Source organism: Rhinolophus sinicus, chromosome 11, assembly GCF_057876585.1.
Source record: "Rhinolophus sinicus isolate RSI-liver-muscle chromosome 11, RSI-T2T, whole genome shotgun sequence".
In the NCBI taxonomy this organism is placed as follows: domain Eukaryota; kingdom Metazoa; phylum Chordata; class Mammalia; order Chiroptera; family Rhinolophidae; genus Rhinolophus; species Rhinolophus sinicus.
This window is the reverse complement of record NC_142511.1, coordinates 12,039,031-12,062,366: the sequence shown is the minus strand read 5'-3', so window position 1 is coordinate 12,062,366 and position 23,336 is coordinate 12,039,031. Positions and strand designations below refer to the sequence as shown.

At 35.4% G+C, this 23,336-nt stretch overlaps 1 protein-coding gene across 2 annotated transcripts; it reads left to right on the top strand.

Annotated features, from left to right (window-relative positions):
* The first annotated feature begins 2,243 nt into the window (after window positions 1–2,243).
* On the top strand, window positions 2,244–23,331 carry SHCBP1L (SHC binding and spindle associated 1 like). Of its 2 annotated transcripts, XM_088801626.1 has the most exons (10): window positions 2,244–2,836; window positions 3,904–4,053; window positions 8,759–8,973; window positions 9,739–9,825; window positions 9,897–10,115; window positions 13,287–13,392; window positions 19,582–19,735; window positions 20,944–21,194; window positions 21,956–22,078; window positions 22,954–23,331. In XM_088801626.1, exons 1-10 carry the CDS (start codon window positions 2,255–2,257, stop codon window positions 23,203–23,205), a joined length of 2,139 nt encoding a protein of 712 aa, XP_088657752.1. In that variant the 5' UTR covers window positions 2,244–2,254; the 3' UTR covers window positions 23,206–23,331. The 2 variants fall into 2 exon arrangements, with proteins under 2 accessions (XP_088657752.1, XP_088657753.1); XM_088801627.1 differs by lacking the exon at window positions 3,904–4,053.
* The last annotated feature ends 5 nt before the right edge of the window (window positions 23,332–23,336 follow it).

The following is a 23,336-nucleotide window of genomic DNA, read 5'->3' as shown; positions in this document are numbered from 1 at the left end:
ACCCTTTGTGATATAGCTTGTGCATGGCTCTCCAACCTGAGGTTTTGTCCCAATTTGATCACTCTATTGCAGCCATACCAACTACCTAGAGCAAGTTCTTTTACCACTCTGTAAAACCACTAACGACTCACTTGGCTGGAATGTTTACTCCATCCCCCATTCTGCCTCTGCCTTAGGTGCCTATAACTTATTTCCATTTTATAATATGGCCCATATGGGGATTTTTATCTGCTAATCAGAGTAGAATTTAACACACGCTTTTTGGAAAACAACTTGGCAATACTTGAGAGCTTTAAAATATTTACACATCCTAACTCAGGAATCCCTCATTTTCCTGGGGGCGGGGGATCTTAAATACAGGCAAAAACGTATGCACAAAGATTAAAAAAGAAAAAGCATATTTATTATTATAAAAATTAATGTAACCCAAACATACAAAAGTTTAGACTTATGGAAATTATGTCCATACAAAGAGAGTGTATGCAGCTATTGAAAATGATGTTAAAATAATTTATAAGACAAGAAAATGCTTATGATACACTAAATAAAAAAATTAAAAAAGCTAATATTATCTAAACTTTGCAATAATGTGATAGGAAAAAAATATTGAAAGACAATATTCCAAAATCTAACAGTAGTTATTGCCAAGCATTGGAAAGACAACTGAATTAAATTTTCTTCTTTCTTATGCTTTTCTGTATTGCCCAAATTGCCTTGGGGTATAGATACTGTTTTCATAATAAAGATTCAGTTTAAGTATCACTTCTGGGGGAAAAAAAGGTCTTTTTAACCCCCCACAATGTGGATTAAAGTGCATATATATATATATATATATATATATATATATATATATATATATTCCTCATCAAACACAATTATCTATTGATTTATCTGCACCCTTCACTAGGATTATGAGTATAGGGATTTTGTCTTTTATATCTGTAACTTTGGCCTCTATGGATTGCCCGGCGCATAGCAGGTCCCTGACAAATAATTGTTTGCTTTTATTTTTTTGGAGAGGGAGTTGTTGCTTTTGAATTTTGGATGAGGACAAGAGGTCTCCATTATTCTGAACCTAAGAAGAAAAACTCCACAATTTATTTAAAAACAAACTGAAGAAATACTAGAGTAACTAATTTTTCCCTTCGGTAAGTGAAATATACAGGTAGGTACCCTTTTAAACAAAATCCAGGACTCCTGACAAAAGGAAAAAAAAAAACACTTCAGAGTCAAAACATGATGAATGTTGTAATTATTCCCTGAACTATAGTAACACAATATTAATACTGATCTTTTCCTCAGAATAAACACAGTGTCCTTCCAGATGAGTGTGAAGGAAGGCAGGTGTTTTCCCAGTGCTGTTCTTCTCCGTGGGAGCTGTCAGCCCCTGTGTAATGCTTCCCAGCTAGACTGTAAACAAAACTTATTCCAATTGGCAAAGTGTGCGTTTAAGAGAAAAATAACAGAAATGAGTGGTCTCTGTTCTTCTCCAAAATGTATTCTCTTGAGCAGACTTTTATTGTGAAAGTGTTCATAGTTTGCATGCTTACTCCTCAGCTGGAAATTGGAATCCAGTTTAACGGTTACATAATACAATCTTTTATGTGAGAATTTTGAGGGGAACAACGGAGACACGAAGAGAGACGAACCTATCCTTGGCAGAAAGTGCCTGTCTTGTTTAAAATGTAAAGCTAAGTTTATTCTGGGAACTGTGTTAATAGGTTGGGGGAAAGCTAGGTGGCTGGATTTGTCACTGAAGTTTCCTCTAGTATTAACCAGAGGGTTCCAGTTACTATCGCCTCCCAGTATAAAACATAAACCTTCTTTAAGGCTGTTTGTGCAGATAGGCGTGTGTGGAGTGGTGGGTAGCGAATTTGTTAGGTCATAATGACCAGGAGGGTGGCTCACAATGACTTAGAACATAGATGAGGATCCTAAGAAATCCTGCCTTGGGCTGAGAATTCTGTCACGAGGCGATTCTTGGGCGGGGGGGCGGGGGGTCGCAGCGAGCGCCTGAGTGGGCACCACCTAGTGGGATAACGGCCGTGAGAGCTCAGCACTCTCCATCCCGCCCCGCCCCCAGTGGCAAGCCCCGCCCCCTCCCCGCCCCCGCCATCCCGCCCCGCCCCCAGTGTCCAAGCCCCGCCCCCGCCATCACGCCCCGCCCCCGCCATCACGCCCCGCCCAGACGCCGTCCCCCGACACCTCGCTCGGAACCTTTCACCCCACCCCGCCCTAAACCGCGGCCCACAACATGCCGATCCACCCCCAATACCCCGACCCACCTCCGTCTCCCACTCAGCGGGGGAGGGACGCCCTCGAGCCGCGGCGCTCGTTGCCCATGGGAGGGCGCAGCTCGCCCATTGGCCAGGGCGCCGCAGGGCGGGAAGGGTGGCTAACGGCTGCTGCTGGCCCTCGGGGTGCGAAGGCGATGGCGTCGGGGCCCAGGGCTGCCGTGCCCGAGGACTCAGTCCTAACCATTAGCCCGGGCAAGCCGGGCGACAAGGTTGTCTCTGCCCCACCCGGGGAGTTGGCGGCGGCGAGGACCCGAAAGGGCAGCACGTCCCCAGTGCGATCGGTGGTGGCGTCCCCTCGACCCGTGATGGGCAGAGTGGGCCGGGCCGCGGCCCGGCGGCGGCTCCAGCTCCTGCCCAGCGCTCAGGCCGAGGACTCCCGAGAAGGGGTCGCGGAGGAGGAGGAAGAGCCCGTTCTCTTGGTGCCCAAGGAGGAAGAGGAGGCGCAGCCGCTGCCCCCAGTATGCACGGCCCCCATGCGGGGCATGTGGCGGGACGAGAAGGTGGCGCTGTACTGCGACACGGTGCTGGAGGGCTGTAAGGTGAGAATGGGAAACGGGCCGGAACCCAGCGTAGGACCCTCGTAGGGGGACCAGCGGAGCATTCGGGACTAGCTCTCAAGGTGACGGGGGTACAGAAGGCACACAGAAAACCTGCTTTTCAGAAAATCAAACTTACTTAACCTTTACAGGGCTTCCACCTGAGATGTACTCAGGCCCTGCCCCAAAAGAGTTACAATTCAATTTCCGTCAAACAGAAAATTTGTCAGTTAAGGGGACAGCTCTGATACTAGTGTTTTTTCTGGTTTTCCAAGAGCTCCTAAAAGATGAAGCTAGATAGGCCTTATCAACGCCCAGGTATACATCTTAGTTTCTTCACTTAATAATCTATGCCCAAAGGTGAGGATCGGATTTCTTAGCCTTGACTTTTACACTGCAATGCTAAAAATGTTTATACCCTAAGAATGGTTCCCAGACACCAGTCGACGATGTGGAATGATGTTTTGTATAGAAGATACATACTGTACCTGGTAACACTGAATAGAGCAAATATTCTGTTTCTAACCTTTTTTTTTTTTAAGTTATAGCAGAATAATTTATGTAACAGGATATTCAGCGCAGTGATATTTATAAAAGTCAAAAATTAGAAACTAAATTTCCAACCACGGCGGCAGTAAAGAAGTTGTGGCGGCTTCATATCATGGAAAAACAATACATGCAGCTGTAAAAATTATGTTTTCAAGAACTAATAGATTTGCTCACGCTACCATTACGAAATTAAGTAAAAAAAATCAGGAGATAAAACATATGATTTATATGTATGATGAATATATGCATAGAAAAAACACTGGAAGGAAATACACCAAAATATCAACAATTGTTATATAATAAGTAGATGTCTCATCTCAGAATTATGAGTTATTGAGTGACTAGATCTTTCATTTTAATTTTTTAATGTTTATGATATGTTCCCTTATATATTCAGTTAAAATCTATTATTTTCCAGGTTTTTCATTGTTAAGGATGTATTGTTCCATATTTAAATAGAAATCTGTAAAAATATATATAAATCTAGAATTTCATATATATATATTTTTTTCTTTTGCTAGGCAGAAGATGCTGATGAGGCTATGAGTAAATATCTATCAGAAAAATTAAAGTTGAAAGATAAATGGCTTGGAGTCTGGAAGACTAATCCTGAATTATTCTTTGTCAAATACAAAGAAGCTTCTATCCCTTTTGTTGGTATACTGGTTGAGGTGAAAATTTTTTACCTGATCTTTTACATGAAGTTATCAGTTCTTTTTAAGACCAAATTATTACCTTATTAATTTTGGGTTTTGATACTTAAACGGAGGTTGACAAAAGTGTACTTGTATTTTAAGTTTCTAAGCAAATTAGTATAAAAAGAACGTAAGGGGGGATATCGCAGTCATTTACCGGGAAATAGTTATCATTATAGTTATCATTATATCATTATATTATATATACCAAATAGCTATCAATGGAATGTAGTAGTCTCAGACAGTATTTATTAGCCTAGTTTCAATTGTTAAAATAACAAAAATAATAAAAACATGTTTCTTAAAAAATAGTAATTTAAGCTTTAACAAATTTGGATCTTCTTTTTCCATCATTTCCCTTTAATCTTAATTTATCTGAATTATGAGATTTAGTTAGATTAGGAAAGAAAAAATGGATCAGAAAACTATCAATAAAATTTGAAATTTTTTTCCCATGGAAAGTAGCCTTTTAATACATCAACTTTCAAGCCTTCATCTGATAAGATTTTGCTTTTCCCTGTCTGGAAGTTGAATATTGTGGCATATTTGATATTCTAAATTTGATTCCCTAAAAGGTCAATTATACTTGTACAGAAATTAATATTTACAATCACCAATGGTACCCCTGTCTCAGATAGATATTTCAAATCTGTAGTTTTGGTCACAGAAAAAACTTGCATTTTAAACTCATTACAATGCACACTACCTGAAAGCAATTCAGTTCTGTGTCCTGTGGAGTAGTGGCATTTTACAGGTAAATGATGGCCTATTTTCAATCATAGAGACTACCTTTGCCAAGTTGTATCAAGACACAGGAACCCCACTGTCACAATGGTAGTAGAGAAGACCTAGTGGGAAGAAAACGGGGAGCTGGGTGGTAAGGAATTTTCCCTACCCACCCCTTGGTGTCAATGTAGACTGTGTGGAAAGCCTGGACCCTCCAGCAAGGGTGGTGTCAGAAAGGGTCTACTGGAGAAGCAGGACTTTCACCCCTACCCCCCCCAACAATGACGTCCGTGAAGACAACGGGGGAGCAGTAATGAGGTGTTCCTCTCTCTCCCAGTCAGGCCTAATGGGGAACCTGAACTCCCACCTCTGAATAGCAGTAACAAAGACCCCCCAACCCCCGCCCCGGTGTTGATAGAGGCTGAGTGGAGGACCTGGACTTCCATCCTCATCTGGCAGTACCATGGTAGCAGCCCCCTTTCCATGTCGGTCCTCTGACTGACTTAAATAAGATTGAGAATCTCATACCAAAATATGTCCAAGTTTCAATAGAAAATCACTTTTTATCACTTCTCAATCATTTCTAAGAATGAGGAAAATCTTAACTTGAATGGGATAAAACAATAGACATCAACACCGAGATGACACAGATGTTAGAATGATCTGACTAGGATTTTAAAGCAGTCATCAAAAAATGTGCATTTAATTATGAACGGATGTGAAACACATGAAATAACAATCTCAGCAAAGGAATAGAAAGTCTTTGCAAATAAAGGAAAGAAACATATAAAGAAAAACAACAGTCTTGGAACTGAAAAAGTACAATAACCGAAATAAACTCAATGGATGCACACAAGAGCAGAATGAAGTTGGAGGAAGCAATCAATGAATTGAAGATAGAAACAGAAATTACTTGAACCCCAGAGAGAAAATAGACTGGAAAACAAAACAAAACAAAAATACTCAGAGCCTCAGGGATGTATTGAACTATAACAAAAACCAAATATTCATGTCTTCAGAGTCCCAGAGGGAGAGAAGAAAAGGTGGGGCTGAAAAAATATTCAAAGAAATAATGGCTATTCCCCAAATTTGGCAAAAGGCATAAACCTACAGATTTAAGAAGCTGGCTTGAGAAGCATGACTTAGAATGGGAGTATCCCATTGAGAAGACGGGAGTAAGAAAGTTGACTGATACTGAATGTGGGAATCCTCTGCCTTCTACCCCGACTCTGCTGCTTCTAAACCACAAGCAGCTAAGGCATATCCCTCCAGGCGCGGGAATTGACAGGTTTTTCTATGATCAGCTCAAAAGAAAAGACCTAAAGATACTGATACATGGAGTACCCATGGAAAGAACCACGGCAGAACATATGAGTAGAAAAAAAAGATATTTTCAGTTATGTGTGATCTCAAAAGTTGTGTCCAGTGTTCCCCTCTCGGGAAGTTAATGGATGTCGTCTTCAGTCACAGACGTAAATCAAGAAATAAGATATCAGATCCAAAATGTAGAGAGGCCAACATAAGAGAAAGTAAAGGGAATTCCCAGAACGAAGCGATGCCAGCTATGTCTGTAGCAGGCCTGGAGAGCCAGCTCAGGTTGGAACTAGTCAAAGAACTCTGGAAAAGAGTGCTTCAAGAAAATGAAACTGGTATTTCATTTCAAACACGACCTATTGTATTTTGAACATCTTGAAAGATTTACACAACTTAGGAAATTGGAGGTTAAGTTAATGAAAGGCACATACATAGAAAATGGAGCAAATGAAAAGCAATACAATTATTGACTCGTGAGAAACAAAAGTTTGGTCAGGAAACAAAAATTAACCAGCTTACATGATATGGCTTTTTCGAACCTTAAGGCATTTTCAAACAGTAAATGGCATTTTCAAACCTTAAGGTAAATGCTGAATACTAAGATACAACTATACTGGTGAGTGAAGGACCAGGAGAGTGTGGGTGTATGTGATGGGGGTGGGGGTAAATGAGTCAAGTAAATTCTTATATAAAAAGTCAATAAATAATGCCAAACACTGAAACAAAACTGTAAATGGCAATATAAGAACATTATTTAAAAATAAAGAGGTAAATTTCAAAATAATCAGCTAAAAGAATTAAAAGTGCTTGCCGCCGAGGAACAAGAATTAGAGGGTGGTGGGAGATCGTCAAGGAATTCTATTTCTCAAAACAAACCTAGTGTAGCCATTTGATTCTAAACTATATGCATGTAGAATACTGATTTAAAAAACCAAGTCTAAAATTTTAAGATACAAGGCTCTATCAAATGTTATACCTACTTTTTGGAAATATATTTTTGATCTGTCACAAATATGGGCTGCAGATACTTATATTCAAACACCCAGTTTTAAATTGTTACTCTATTTTTCCTCCTTTTTTCTGTCCCATAGCTTTTTGAAAAATAGAATTTATATTAAATTGATTATAAAATTTGTACTTCAAAGTTTGGTTAGTGAATTGAAGACCTTTCCTATATTTATTGATGTACATATCATATGTATTGATGCTATAACACTTGCTAATATTTAAAATGTTTCTTAATTCTACCTAAATATAAAGACTGTCATTGAGACATGTATTTGAACTTTTTCAAAATTGATGACTGGAAGTGTTTGTGTTAATGTTACGGTTTGTGTTAATATTTAATATAACATTAAACATTTTTAGAGCAGTTTCAGGTGCAAAGCATAACCAAGAGGAAGGTACGGAGATTTCCCACAGATCCCCTGCCCCCACAAATGCACAGCCTCCCCTATTATCAGCCCCCCCACCAGACTGGCACATGTTATAGTTGATGAACCTTACACACTGACACATCATAATTACCCAAGGTCTATAGTGTACGTTAGGGTTCATTCTTGGTGCTGTATATTCTATGGGTTTGGACAAATGTGTAATGACCTGTACGCACCATTAGACTATCATATAAAGTATTTTCACTGCCCTAAAAATCCTCTGTTCTCTGCCTATTCATCCCCTCCACCCCCACCCAACCCCTGGCAAACACTGATTTTTTCAGTTTCCATAGTTTTACCTTTTCCAGAATGTCACATAGTTGGAATTATATACCATGCAGCCTTTTCAGATTGGCTTCTTTCATTTAGAAATATGCATTTAAGGTTCCTCCGTGTCTTTTCATGGCTTGATGGCTCATTTCTTTTTACACTGTGTAACATTCCATTGTCTGGATGTACCACCGTTTATTTAGCCATTTACTTACAAAGGACATCTTTGTTGCTTGCATGTTTGGGTAGTTATGAATAAAGCTGCCATGAGCAGCTTTAGGTAAATAAGCTCTACCTAAAAATAATTTTATTGGACATGAACTTGAAATTTTTCAAAGTTGATTATTGGAAGTGTTAATGTTTTTCAGTTTTATTGAGGTATAATTGACAAACTTGTATGATGTGTAAAGTATACCAACTTCTGTTAATTTTTAATTTTGTGTTAATATTTATTTTTAAAACAGTACTGTTGACTCAGTGATTCTCAAGCATTGATTATCAGGCAGGTGCTGGATATTCTCAATATATTGTGGTGAAATGAGCCAAGTAAACACAACAGGGTGTTGTTTATAAAGCAAAATTTTTTCAAATTAAGCATTTACTGTTTGTGTCCTTTCATGGCAAAATTGGTCCAAAAAAACCTTTAAATACTACTGTTCTATAAAATCCAAAAGTCTGGCAACTCACACTTAGAAATAATGTAGGAGATAAATGCACTTCCTCTCATGAACCTTAAAAACGAATGTTTAAGAAATAGAGTTTGAAAAATTATGTTGATATTTTATTTAATATTGATCTGTAATTATTCTATATATTGATTGTTAGAGAAATCATAAAATATTTAAAAGAAATTTTATAAGTAGCTCATATAGGAGAAGAAATTCCTTATGGTTTACTTGCATTTGTAATTATACATTTTATAATATCTATTTTAGGTAACTTGTAAACCACACCAAAGCTCATCATCTTGTTTCAAAGTTACTGTTTCTGTTGCTGAGCCTTTTTCTTCTAACATTTCAAATATTCCAAGGGATTTGGTTGATGAGATTTTAGAAGAACTAGAGCATAGTGTGCCTCTCTTGGAAGTGTACCCTGTTGAACGACAAGATTCTGATTTACATGATATTGCTTTGGCCTTGGAAGTTGTAAGGTATTAGAACTTTTACTTCTGAAAGTTACAATTATCATTAAAAAATTTAATACGTAAGTTTTGTTCATATAAACACTTTATGAATATTTACTGATGTAATTTTTACTCACTGCTGAATTCAATTTGTTCATTTTTAATGAACATATTAACTCTTTTAGTGAAAACAGTCTCTTGTGAAGTATATATTGGCAATGAAAAATTTGCCCTTTTTTCAATCTTGCATTTTATAAAAATTGAATTAAAAAATTTCTAGAGACAATATTAAATTCTGTTCATATTTAAGGATCTTAAATATATCAGATTTCATTTTTCACATTTAAGGGCATTACAAATACTGGATGTCATCATTTACATTATGATTATTTCTTAACAAGCTGATACAATTTGAGAGAAGCTATCCATAAACTTAATATAGGATATTCTGGGGCATGTTTATGTTTTTCTAATGCTTTCCTCCCCTCAATGTACAAATTTGATTATATCTTAAGTATTATTTTTTTGGTGAACAAAATAACCAAAATCTATGAAATCTGAAATTTATAGTTCCACTTCAAGAAACATTATCTTATCTGTAGTAATCTAAAATAGAATCCAGATAATCTAATTTTTAAAGTTAACCTTTAATGTTAGTTCATTGAAAGGTCACTTAAAAATATTTTTCTTAAGAATTAAGATTCATGTAAAGAATTCTGACATCAGAATGTCTTTTTAATTCTAAACGTGGTACTTGCTGTTTTTGATCACTTTCATCTTAATTTATCATAGGTTTTTTTATGACTTTCTTTGGAGAGACTGGGATGATGAAGAAAGCTGTGAGAATTATACCGCTTTGATTGAAGAAAGAATTAATTTGTAAGTATAGTTAAAAACTTACTCAGTACATTATCTAACATAAACATTGTAACCATATTGATGCTTTTCAGGTGGTGTGATATACAGGATGGAACAATACCTGGTCCTATTGCACAGCGTTTCAAAAAAACTTTGGAGAAATATAAAAACAAGCGTGTGGAGCTCATTGAGTATCAGAGCAACATTAAAGAAGATCCCTCTGCAGCAGAGGCTGTTGAATGCTGGAAAAAATACTATGAGATAGTAATGCTCTGTGGATTATTGAAAATGTGGGAAGATTTACGCCTCCGGTAATAATTTGCTCTATTTTAAATGGAAACAAAAAGATTACATGGTCATTCTTTTATCATGTCACTTAACTTAGGTATGTTACACCGATTGAAATGATTATAAAATTAGATGTCCAATTTATGAGATAAGCATAAGGTACAACTGCCAATATTGGAAAATTATTTTTATATTAGATGAATTGATGAAAAAAATTTCATAAATCTAGTCCTTTCCTTATCTTTTATCTTTACCTTTTTTATTTTGGCCAAAGCATAAGCATGGAGGTGGATCTCCTCCACATATAATATGTAAAGATAGAGTTGACTAATTTGGTTGTCTCTTAATTTCCGCTTTTCTAACCAACATAAGTTGATATTGTTTTTGATGATAAATAAAACAATGTAGATTTAACCAGCATCATCCTCCAGAATACTTCAAAATGTATTAAAATATTTTTATATTACTGTACAGTAAAATATACATATTTCTGCCTTTGTTTTAAATAGAGAGGAAACAGGAATTCTTGCTCATGTCCCTCAAATTAGTGGAAAATCTTGAAGGGAGCCAAAGGCCTTCTATTTCATACTAAATTGTTAAACCCCCTCTCTGTGTTCTACCTTAACTCATTCTTTGCCTTAGGAACCCTGACCCACATTTCACTTAGCCTAAATCTTTTCTTTGTGTACTTTCTTTCAAATTTGACCTATTTTTTTTCATCACTAAGAATCCCCTTCTAGTGCCTATTTTTGATATTTCCTTATTATTGGGATCCCTGTGTAACAAAACGTTGGAGTTACTTTGAAAATTAATACAGATAAGATTTTTGAAATTCACTTATTAGAAATGCAGATTCAACGAAAGTTGAATTTGAATACAAATTATCACTAGACTTGAGATTCTAATGACTTAGGGCAACACAAAGTTCTCTCATCTTAAAAGTTATAATCAGAGAATCTAGGTCTGGGAGTGGTGGAGTAAATTGGTCAAACCCTCCCATAGATAACAATTACAAAATCTGGACAAAATATATTAAAAGGATTCAACTATTTGAAGACACTATGAAATGATCTAAAGCAGGTGACAACCAGAAAAGTTTATCCTTGAAATAGATTTATCCTTGGAACGGGTAAGAAATGGGAATTTTTGGCTTTTTGGTCCGAGGGTGATCACCAATTCTCATAGCACTGGCAGCAAAAAAATGCAGTATGTTTCAAGGTCACAAAGGATAGAGTTCAGGGCTGACAGAGCAGCTGGAAATTGAGGTGGGATATCCTGAAAGTAGAAGAGCTGTAAAAGGGGGGTATCCAAAAATTGAGCATAAACTCTGCCCAAATCCTTGGTTGACCACTAAACTATGCTAGCTAGCATTGGTGGGGCAGATAAATCTGGGAACCGTGCAAAAAATGGTACCTGGCAGTCTAGAAAAATGAGCGGAGATGTCAGCTGCTGCATACCTCCTACTGCCTGTTAGAATATAAGACTAACAGTCCTCAGAAGAACATAACACAATCCAGAATTACTAAAATATATCACACAAAACCTCGTGTTCAACCAAAAAATTAATAGACATGCAAAGAAAGCAGAATATTAGATCCATACTCAGGAAAAAAGACAGTATAGACTGATTTTCAGTGGGTCCAGATGTTGGCTTTACCAGACAAAGACTTCAAATCAGCTATTAAAATAAATATGTCTAAAGAATTAAAGGAAAATATGGTGTTAATATTTGGGAAATCTCAACAGGGATATGGAAACTATAGAAAAGGATTTCCAGATCCAGCTATGACATGTAAGAGCTTTTGAGTTATCATTACCATCTTTACAAGAAAAAAGCTTTCACACAAATTAACTCTAAGTGATCCATAGCTCTTAATGTAAAGCAAAACTATAAGACTTCTAGAATAAAACATAGGGAGACCTTGGGTTTGGCAATGAGTTTATAGATACAACCGAGTGTGATAGGAATGTCCTATATCTTGCTTATTGTGATTGCGTTAAATTGGTGTTTACATTTGTGAAACATCATGAAATGGTTCACTTAAAATGAATGTTATGTAAATTATACCTTAATAAAGTTGATTAAAAAAACAACACTGATACATACCTTTGATTTTAAAACTAGGGTTGCATGATAAACTACTGTCACTTCCTGAATGTAGGATGCTTTACTCTTTGAGTAGCTACTAATCAGGTATATGGTAAAAAAAAAATGTATAAGTAGTTCTCAATATCAAAGCCATTTGCTGAAATTGGTATAAAAATGCTGAGTGGGTTTGATTTTGAAATGTTAAAGGAAACTTTTGCTTTGGAGGACATTGCTAGTATGTTGGAATTCAAATTTTAATAACTTACATGGTAAATTCTTAGAACCAGTTTCCTGAAAATTTTAAGCTTCACAAAAATATTTGATAATTAAAATAAGCTGAAATATATTGGTACTAAAGCTGCCTCCCCTTAGCATCAAACAATAATCAAAATGCTACAGAGAACTCAAAAGATTTACACCTAAGGAGGTTAGTGGTGCATCTGTATCTATTGGAGAAGGGGTGTCCCTTCGGCTGACAGTAATGATAGGGTAGACTCAAATTTTTTTCTTTCATTTGATGACACTTAAATGATTAAACGATAGGAAATAGGCATTGTAAAGAAAAGCAGAGAGAAAAAATGGAATTAATTAGAAGTGCTGAGTAGCAAACAATGTAAAAACAACTACTAAAAGAGAAGCTGGAATTGTACCTCTGGGAGGCCAACTGCCAACTAGCTCTATGGAGACCTTATCTTTTGAAACAATCTGTTGATTGAACATAGTATCTAAAATTAGGCATGTCCCAAAACATTCTTATGCCTCAGTATCACAAACATAACCCACTTCTGCTTTGTGGGGTCTACAATTTAGTGGATTATGAAAATACAATCAGGAAAATTTTCCACTGTACTGAAAAGTTGAGGTGATTGAGGTATTCAGTGTAGTGGGTTGCATGCAGATTTCAGGTACAAACCATTAAAATAAAAAGATCAAGGTTTTAAACACCCAGTTATCTAAAACACTTTATTCATTGTTCTCAAGTTGCTTATTGCTCTTAAGGAGCTTAAAGTTAGTGACACCTATTTCTCAAAAATGCTTATTTTCTAAGTAAGTATAGGTTGAATCTTTTTCATGTTAATTTAATCATGAATGTTTTCTACTCTAGAGTTCATGGACCTTTCTTTCCAAGAATTCTGAGGCGTAGGAAAGGAAAAAGAGACTTTGGAAAGACCATAACACATATTGTAACAAAAGTAATGACTACTGACATGGTAAGAATAAGAAATACACTTTATTCTGACTTGTTCATTTAAGTTTAGCTGCATCTAATCAGAAAAGAAGCTCTTTGAAGGTGGGGTTCTTGTCTGACTCCTGAAGGCCTTATTTCCCCATTACCTCCAGCTTAGTGAGGGCATATCATAATGAGTAAATGTCAACAATTATTTGCTGAGTACGAACCTTTGTTGTCAGGCACTATGTATGCTAGCTCGTATCTATGGAAAGGATGGAAGACAAATATGAGAAAGACCGCATCTGAGGGAGATAGTGTAGAACCAGACCAACAGTCTTACATTCAACAAGTTTAAATTATGGTGGAGATATGGACAAGTAAATAGGCAATTACGATATAACAAAGAATGACAGATGCTATGTGAGGAGTGTGTACAGGATACACACAGGATGGGTACACTGCTGGATGGAAGAAATAACTCAGATGAAACCTGAAGGAAGACGATAAATGTAACCAGCCCGAGAGGAAAAAATGATCTAAGTCAAAGTAAATATTCCCACCTCACTTGACCTCTTAGTAGCATTTAACAGCTCCCTCCCTGAAATATTATTTCTCGTTGTCTTGTTACTATACTTTCCTGGTTTTCATTCTTTGAAGTTGTTTTTTTTTCCTTCTCTCTCTCTGTCTCCTTCTGTCCTCTAAACGCTTGGTACTTATCTTTTTTTCTGCACCATGTTATCCATAAATGATTTATCTCATGTCTACCCATGACCTTGATTATCTATACTGATAATCTAAAATGTGCATCCACAAGCCAGATTTTTGTTCTGTGCCCCAAACCTGTATGTCCAACTGCCTGCTGCTTACCACCTGATTATCTCACAAGTACTTCAACTCAAATGTCCACAGTTAAATTCATGCTCATATTCATTGACCTGTTTATATTCTAGAGTTCTCTGTTCCAGTAAGGGGTACCACCATCTACCCAATTGCTAATTACAATTTTCTGAGAGTTATCCTAACCATCTCCCTCATCATCTTTCATGTGCCCACTCTCTCCCTCACCAACAGGCATCCTGGGGTATGTCTCAGAGCCACCACACCTCCTTCAGGCCTCAATTTTGGTGTCATTTCCAACCTCTCTCCACCTTCCAGAATACATTAGACTGCTACACACGACCTCAGCACCCTGCAACCCTTGTCATGACTGTATTTAAGACTTTTTGTGGCTCTTACTAGAACATGAGCTTGTTGAGAGCAAAGCGTATATGTTTACCATACATCAGTCACTTAGCATGATGCTTGGCACATGGTAGGTACCCACCAGTTTGGGTTGAATCAGTAAATGAGTATATGTTTGACAAGAGAGTATGGTCCTGAAAGAAGTCCAGCAAGGAGAATGGTGAGAGACAAAGCTGGCTTATTAGACTGGTCTTGTCTGCTCTCCTATCCATTTTTATTATTTTCAACAAAATTTAATTTTCCTTTTAATTGCTTATTGGATCAGATTATTCAATAACATTAATGATTCTACCAATTATCTATGTAAACAACTTTTAAAACATCTTTATAAAAAGTAAGGTATAGGTTCCAGCCTCATTTTATCATTTTTAGTTTTAATTTTTAGTTTTTAAATGTCTGGCTTTATTTTCCTATGCGATAAGGAGAAACGTCTTTGATTTTTATCCAGTGCTTTGCAACCCTGTCTTCATTTGTGTAAGTAAATATCCATGAACTTGGGAGGCCAAGATAGTGAGAGGAAGACTGAAGGCAGCATCGCTGGCTTCCATGTTGCTGAGGCCTTTGATTTTAGATATACCTTTACGGTTGACAAAACATTTTGATAGTAGTCATCGCTCTGTACACAGCCTTTAACAGTTTTCTCAACTTTGAACATTCCTTACTCGGTGTTCTTCTTGTTCTGTACTCTCTCTTTAGGCAGTTCTATCTGCCCATCTTTATGTTGGTGATCTTCACGAGTAGGGTAGTGACAAGACAGGGTCTTCGCAGTCAGATAGCCCAGGGTTCATCTGGCCTTTCTGAGACCGCTTAATAACGATGTAATCTTAGGCAAGTTACCTAACCTCTGAACCTCAATTTCCTTATCGGCAGAGTGCTTTAAAAAGCCAGAAAAAAACTGTATCCAGAGCACAGGCTCTGGAGCCAAACTGCCTGGATTCAGATTCTGGCTTTGCCACTTACCAGTTAGGTGATTTTCAACAAATTATTTACCCATTGGTGCTTTAGTCCCTCACTTGTAAAATGGGGATAATGCTATGTTCTTTATTTATAGAGTTGTGAATATTAAATGAGTTCATATTTGTAATATGCTTAAAGTAATGCCCAGGACATAGTATGTGCTTAATAAATGTTTACCACCACTACCACCACCACCACCACCAGCACCACCAGCACCACCACCATCATATAGGGTTTTTTGAGGGTGAAATGGGATGTTATCTATAAAATACCTAGCGGTGCCTGGCACACAGTGATTTTTCAGTAAATTTATTCCCCTTTATTTTTCCCTTCTTGCTTTTATTCTTTGCTGGCCAGTGTTACTTCCTGTCCTTCCAAGCATCTTTACCTGGATGTCTCACTACTAACACAACAGTTCTAAATTGGAACTTATCTTTTTGTACACAGCCCTTCCCTAGTCTTCCTAGGTTCCCTATTCAGTCAATGTCATAAATGTTCTTCCAGTCAACCAAATCAAGTATCAGTCCTTACATCCTCATATTCCCCAAGTTCTCAAATTCTGACGACTATCTTTAGGTTTAGACCCACTCTGGCTTCTGAATTATTGCTGGTAAAGATAAGAAGAACTTGCTTCAGGGCCTAAAGTTAAACATTCTGAGTCATTCTCTCAGATCTCGAAGAAATAGCAGAATCCCCACTGTTCATCACGGACTCTATGCTGTTCCTTCTCCGTCTGAAGACAAGATAGTGTGGGGTAAAGAACATAGGCTTTGAAATTATAAAAACCTGCATTTGACTCTTAATACTTAATACATAGTTTCTCTTATTTCCTCATTTGTAAAAGGGAGTAATGAATTCTATAGAGTCATTAAGCTTAAGAGATTTAATTTACATAAATCTTTTAGCAAAGTGCCTACCACCAAAACGTCAACTGCTATTATTATTTTGCCATTCATATCCCAATAATGTATCATCATTGCTTAGATTTTAACTGTAATGCTATAAAAGGTGATAACTGTATCTGAAAATATACCAGATACAAAGATGAATTTACTTCATTCCTTTCCATCTGTACTACCGATTCTGTTGCTACCTGACTCCTGAAAAAAAAAAAAGTGCTCTTGGTTAATCATTCTCTTTCTTGTATCTTTTTTTTTTTTTTTTTGAGGTGAAATTCACATCACAAAATTAACCATTTTAAAGTGAACAGTTCAGTGACATTCAGACTGTTGTGCAACTACCACCCCTCTCGAGTACTCAACATTTGCATCACTTCAAAATAAAACCCCATTCCCCCTTCCCTCCAGCCCTTGACAATGATCAGTTTCCTTTCTGTCTCTGTAAATTTTCCTATTCTGTGTATTTCATATCAATGAAATCATATAATATGTGATCACTTATGTTTGGCTTCTTCCACTTAGCATAACATTTTTGAAGTTTATCCACATTGGAACATGTATCAGGATGTCATTTCTTTTTATAGCTGAATAATGTTCCACTGTATGTATATACCACAATTTGCTTATCCATTCATCAGCTGATAGATATTTGAGTTGTTTCTACCTTTTGGCTAGTGTAAATAGTATTGCTATGAACATTCATATACAAATATTTGACTACCTGTTTTCAATTATTTGGGGTATTTACTTAGTAGAATTATTGGTTAATATGGTAATTCTGTTTAACTTTTTGAGATACGAAACTGTTTGCCACCGCAGCGGAACCATTTTAATCCCCACCAGGAATGTATGAGGGTCCTGATTTCTCCGCATCCTTAGCAACACTTGTTATCTTTCTTGTTATAGACATCGTAGTGGGTATGAAGTGGTATCTCATTGTGGTTTTGATTTCCATTTCCTTAATGACTGATGAGGTTGAGCATCTTTCCACGTGCTTATTGGCCATCTGTATGTCTTCTTTGGAGAAACGTCTATTCAGGTCCTCTGCCCATATTTCAATTGGGTTGTCTTTTTGTTGTTGATGATTATGAATTCTTTATATATTCTGGATACTAGACCTAGTATTAAATGTATGCTTTGCAAGTATTTTCTCCCATTCCATAGTTGTCTTTTCACTTTCTTATGTCCTTTGATGTACAAAAGTTGCAAAGTTTGATGCTTTTGGTGTCATACCTAAGAAGTCATTTTCAAATCCAAGGTCATAAAAATGTACTCTTATGTTTTCTTCTAAGAGTTTTATGGTTTTATCTCTTATATTTAGGTCATTGATCCATTTTGAGTTAATTTTTTTATATGGTGTGAGGTAGGAGTTCAATTTCATTCTTCTGCATATAGTTATCCAATTGTCCCAACACCACTGTTGAGAGAGATTGAATGGTCTTGGCACTCTTGTTAAAAATCAGTTGGTCATGGTGGTATGGATTTACTTCTGGGATTTTAATTCTATTCCATTGGTCAGAATGTTTATCCTTATGACAATATCACACAGTTTTATTACTGTTGCTTTGTAGAAAGTTTTGAAATCAGAAATTGAGTCCTCCATCTTTTTTCCCCCAATAATCTTTTGGCTATTCAGGGTCTCTTGCCATTCCATATGAATGAGAGAATGAGCTCTTCCATTTCTGCAAAGAAAAAAAAGCTGTTGGAATTTTGATAGGGATTACATTGAATCCGTAGATCAATTTGGGTAGTCTTGTCATCTTAGTACTATTAAAATCTTCCAGTCCATGAACATGGGATTTTTTCACTTATTTAGGTATTCTTTAATTTCTTTCAGCAAGGTTTTATAGTTTTGGACATAGGAAGCTTTCATCTTTTATGCAGGTTAAAATTATTCCTACACATTTTATTATATTGGATGCTATTGTAAATGGAATTGTTTTCTTAATTTCCTTTACAGAATGTCCATTGCTGGTATATACGAGTAGAAGCAAGACTGACTTTTTTGTGTTGATCTTATACCTTGTACTTCGTTGACTTTATTAGCTATTATACTTTTTTTGGTGAATTCTTTGGGATTTTCTATGTATAGGCTATATAGGATCATGTTGTCTGTAAATATAGTTTTACTTCTTCCTTTCCATTCTAGATGCCTTTTATTTCTTTTTATCTAGTTGCATTGGCTAGAAATTCTTCTGACTAATATGATGCTGAATAGCAGTGGTAAAAGTGGGAGTCTTTGTCTTGTTCCTGATCTTAGGGGATGTTATGGACTGAATGCTATCTCCCCAAAATTCCTATGTTGAAGTCTTAACCCCAGTACCTCAGAATATAACCATATGTATTTGGAGATAAGGTATTTAAAGAAGCAAATAATTTAAAATGAGGCCATTACGGTGGGTCCTAAACCACTTTTATAAGAAAAAGATATATGAACTATATTGTCATTTCTATTGATGAAATGGTATTTTTCAGAATATATTTTTAGTTTCCTCATTTTATTTTTAAAGAGCCTCACTCTTCACGGCACTAATAATGAAGCTCTTCTCTACCCCTTTCTACCCCCAGTGCAAATTCCTGGTACATTTTGTTTTTAGTTCTACAATCTTTAATATATAAATTTTTGTTGATTTACCAAAATTGTAGGGTCAATTTGAGTTAAAGAAAACAAAATTGTATTATATTGGAAAGTGATCTGTTGTCACAAAGAGCTGGATCTAAAGCTGAGCTTCACCACTCACTGCTCTGTGTCCTTGGGCAAATCACTTCATGTCACTGAGTTTCAATTTCCTTAACCTTTTAAGGGGACAATAATATTTTACTTCAAAGAACTGTTGTGAAGCTTAGGAGGTAAAAATGTTAAGGTTCAAAATATGACTTCTGGCAGACAGTATTTAATAGCTGTAAAATTATTAGTGATCATAAAGAAAATCTCATTACATCATTCCCTTACATGATGGACTGATAATGTGAGCATTAAAACACATATAAATACAGCCAGTAATTACAGTGTATTACCTAGACAAGGTAAGTCTTGGGAAAAGCACATGTTACCAATAAGTTAACTGATTAAAATGACCTTTCAGTTTAACCTATTGTTGAAGGTGTGCTGTCTTATTTCCTCTTTTCAGGTAAAGGACTTACCTTCAGACACACTTCTCCAACAGCATGATGATTTGGACTTGGCTTTGGATAGTTGTTATAGTGGAGATACGGTAGTTATTTTTCCAGGAGAATATCAAGCTGTAAATCTTGCTTTATTGACTGAAGACATCGTTATAAAGGGTAAGCAGGGCATCCTTGCAATATTTTTATAGCAATGTGTACTGGACAAATGTATATTATAAACATGGTTAATCAAATTATTAGAAATTAGAAAATATGTGCCTTTTTTACAATTAAGATTTTTCTCAGCTTAAAAAAAGGAAAAAAATATTTTGTTCATGAGTACATTATCTGTACAGGTGATTTCATTTGGACATACTGTACCAGAGTAAATCAATCAATGAGACTACTTCTTCTCCATGATAATGTAGCAGATTCTAAATGATCAAAACAAAACAAAAAAAAACGTATTCAAAATATTTTCTATGAGCCCCATCTATATTTTTACCCAAACAACTTTGTTTTCATCTATCTCCACTGCACTTCATATCACTGTAATGGGAAACCCCAAATATAAGGCTGTATTAAAATATATCCAGCATTTTCTCAAAAGGTTAATGCACATGCAAATCTACTAAAATAGAAGTAAAAAAGCAGAGTTTACTTTTTTCTAGGTTTAGGTTCTGAATATATTTAGTATCTTTAATTCTGCCCTTTTACATTGAAGTATGGGTATTCCCTCGGTCTGGACGAAAGCAAAGAACAGGTGACTTAAACGTTGCCTATCAATGCAAAAACTAAGCAAAATTTTCACTAGATTTTGATCACTGTAATCAGTAGTATTTTGCTGAGCTATATGGATAAGAAGGATCATATTTGTAATTTTAAAAATTTGTAGCTTTCTTGAAAATACAACCCCTTATTTTTGGATTGATGTTAAATTTAGAAGATTGCTTTGACTACTGTAGAGCAAAATTATGGATGACTACATTAATCTTGTAACCTAATTCAAGAGTCTCTGCCAGTCTTTTTTAGTCTGGTAATTTATTATGGTTTTGAAACTAGATTATGGTAAGATACTTTTTTTTTTTGGTATTTTGTAGATGATTGCTGATTATATAGTTTAGAGAAATATGTAGTGGAATGAGTATGTTGAATGCCATAGGTACACTTAGACTGATTATAAACCCAGAATCTTCCATCATGGCATCAAATAAGGACAAAAGATTACATTATAAAGTATCTGATTAGTTAACTAAATATTCATATATATTATTTAAAATATGTGAACAGAAAAACTTAGTGACAGCAAGTATTATTGAATGACTAAAGGGCTCTAACCTTTGGGATTACTGATTTAATTATGTATCTTTGTCCCTATGACTTAGGAGTTGGAAACAGAGAGGAAATTATGATTACTTCCGAACCTTGTCATGACAGTTTTGTGGTGTCCAAAGCTGATAATGTGAAACTAATGAATCTATCCTTGATACAACAAGGGACAGTTGATGGTATTGTGGTGGTGGAGTCTGGTCACATGATTCTAGAAAACTGTGTATTAAAATGTGAAGGAACAGGAGTGTGTGTTCTTACAGGGGCTGCTTTGACAATTACAGACAGTGAAATAACTGGTGCCCAGGTACTTCATTTTAAAAACTATGGCTTTACATGACTAAAGATAACTTTGAGTGATCTTAGTATGCAAACAAAGGGTGTAACAATTACATCTTTGAGTTGAATTGTGAGTTTAGAAACTAATAAACATAAACGAAATGAGAACCCATACAAGAGTGTCACAGTACACTTAGGAAAAGTGAACTGCTTCACTCCAAAGTAAAGAATTATTAGCTTTGTTTTAAGTGTGATTTTTAAAAAATAAACCTAAGAATCAGTGGCTATAAAATAGATCATGAGCCAGTCACTTGATGGTTTATTTAAGAAGAAATAGTACTTACAAGCTATCAGATATTGCTGTAAGGTACAGTGTGATTAATTCTAACAGCTTGAGATGACAATTACAAAGATGATTAAAGGACTGGAAAATTGAATGAGAAAAAAGACTAAAGGAAGTGGAAAAATTAGGACCTGTTATGGAATGACTTTTTTCTTCCTTTTTCACTAAAATGAGTAAACAGATTTTAGCAGCATTATGAGAGATTTAGAGTATACATACATAAATTTTTATAACTGAAAAGAATTGCTTAAAGAAATTTTTGACTCCCTTCTTTTTCCACATTTTTAAAACATCTACAATAAATTGTTCCTTGCACTATCATGTATTTTCATGTAACTTAGTATGTTTAGACTGCTAATACAGAATTACAATTTTCAAATCTAAAGACAATTCTGGAGAGGTATGTTTGTATTTTGTAGACTGTTTTATTTGCTTTTAATTTACAGGGTGCTGGTGTTGAACTGTATCCTGGGAGCACAGCCATTCTGGAAAGGAATGAAATTCATCACTGTAATAACCTCAGAACTGGTGACAGTTCAAAAAGCACCTTAGGTGGAGTTAATATGAAGGTATTCTCATGTTTCTTAATATAGACTTGTTATAAGAATTATAAATAATTAGAAAAACACTAAAATATTAGTTTTTAGTCTTAAAATTTAGCCTAAATGTATCATTGATTTGGAAAAGAATAGTACAAATAATTAAAATGTTTTAAATGATGGCTAATAGGAAACAAGTTTAGTCTTATAATTTAATGATTTCAACTTGAATTCTTAGAAAATAACTTTGAATATGAGAAAGTAGGTATGTTTGCTCCTGTAAAAATGTTTTAGGTTTTTCATTGAGCAGATGTGTAATACATTTTGGAAAGTAAACCAAATTGAGAATAATAACCATATTAAGAAATATCTGTCTTACTTTCAAACTTTGTAAAATAACTTGAACTAACCAATTAAAACATTAATAGCCATAATTTATAAGTGAAATGATCCTCATTCCTTTCTACTTCTATAAATTCTACCTTTTTAGGTCCCTCTTTAGACTTGTGTAGTTAATGAGGTTTTCCCCTAGAAATCTAGTTTATGTATCATTATTTGAAATTATTTTCATGTTTATCAGATAAATTTCATTATCTGAAATTATTTTCATATTTATATTACATTAAAAGATATTGCTGTAAACGCATCTAGAATCTTTATTAATAACTGATAAAAATAAATGGAAAACTTTAATGTTTCCTCACTAAACATTTTTGTAGTTAATACTACATTAATCCACTGTGAGGAAAGTTAACACTTGTTCAAAACTGAGAAATTCAGTTGTTTTAAAGAAATGTGTAAAACCTAAGAATATGTTAAGTTCTAGAGCTTATGACACGTTCATTATTTCATATTTTATTTTTGTAGACATTATTGAAAACTAATTTCCTCGAATGCTTCAACAGGTTCTTCCTGCACCCAAATTGAAGATGACGAATAATCATATTTACAACAATAACGGCTACGGAGTGAGCATTCTTCAACCAACGGAACAGTTCTGTATTGTAGCAGAAGAAGCCCTCGACAAAGGAGCTGCTTCAGGAGATAAAAAAGAGGAAAATACGCCCTCCAAAATAATGCAAAATCTGAATCTGGAAATGAATAATAATAAAATAGAAGGAAACTTAAAGGGGGATATTAGAATAGTCACAAGTTAAAGATCTGGATTTCTGTTAAAGTTTTATATTTCAGATATTTCTTTAATAAATCTCATCTCCCACAGAAATGGGTAGTTTTAATTAAATTCAAAACTTATTTAATTAAAAAATATTTAAACATTGTAATGCTC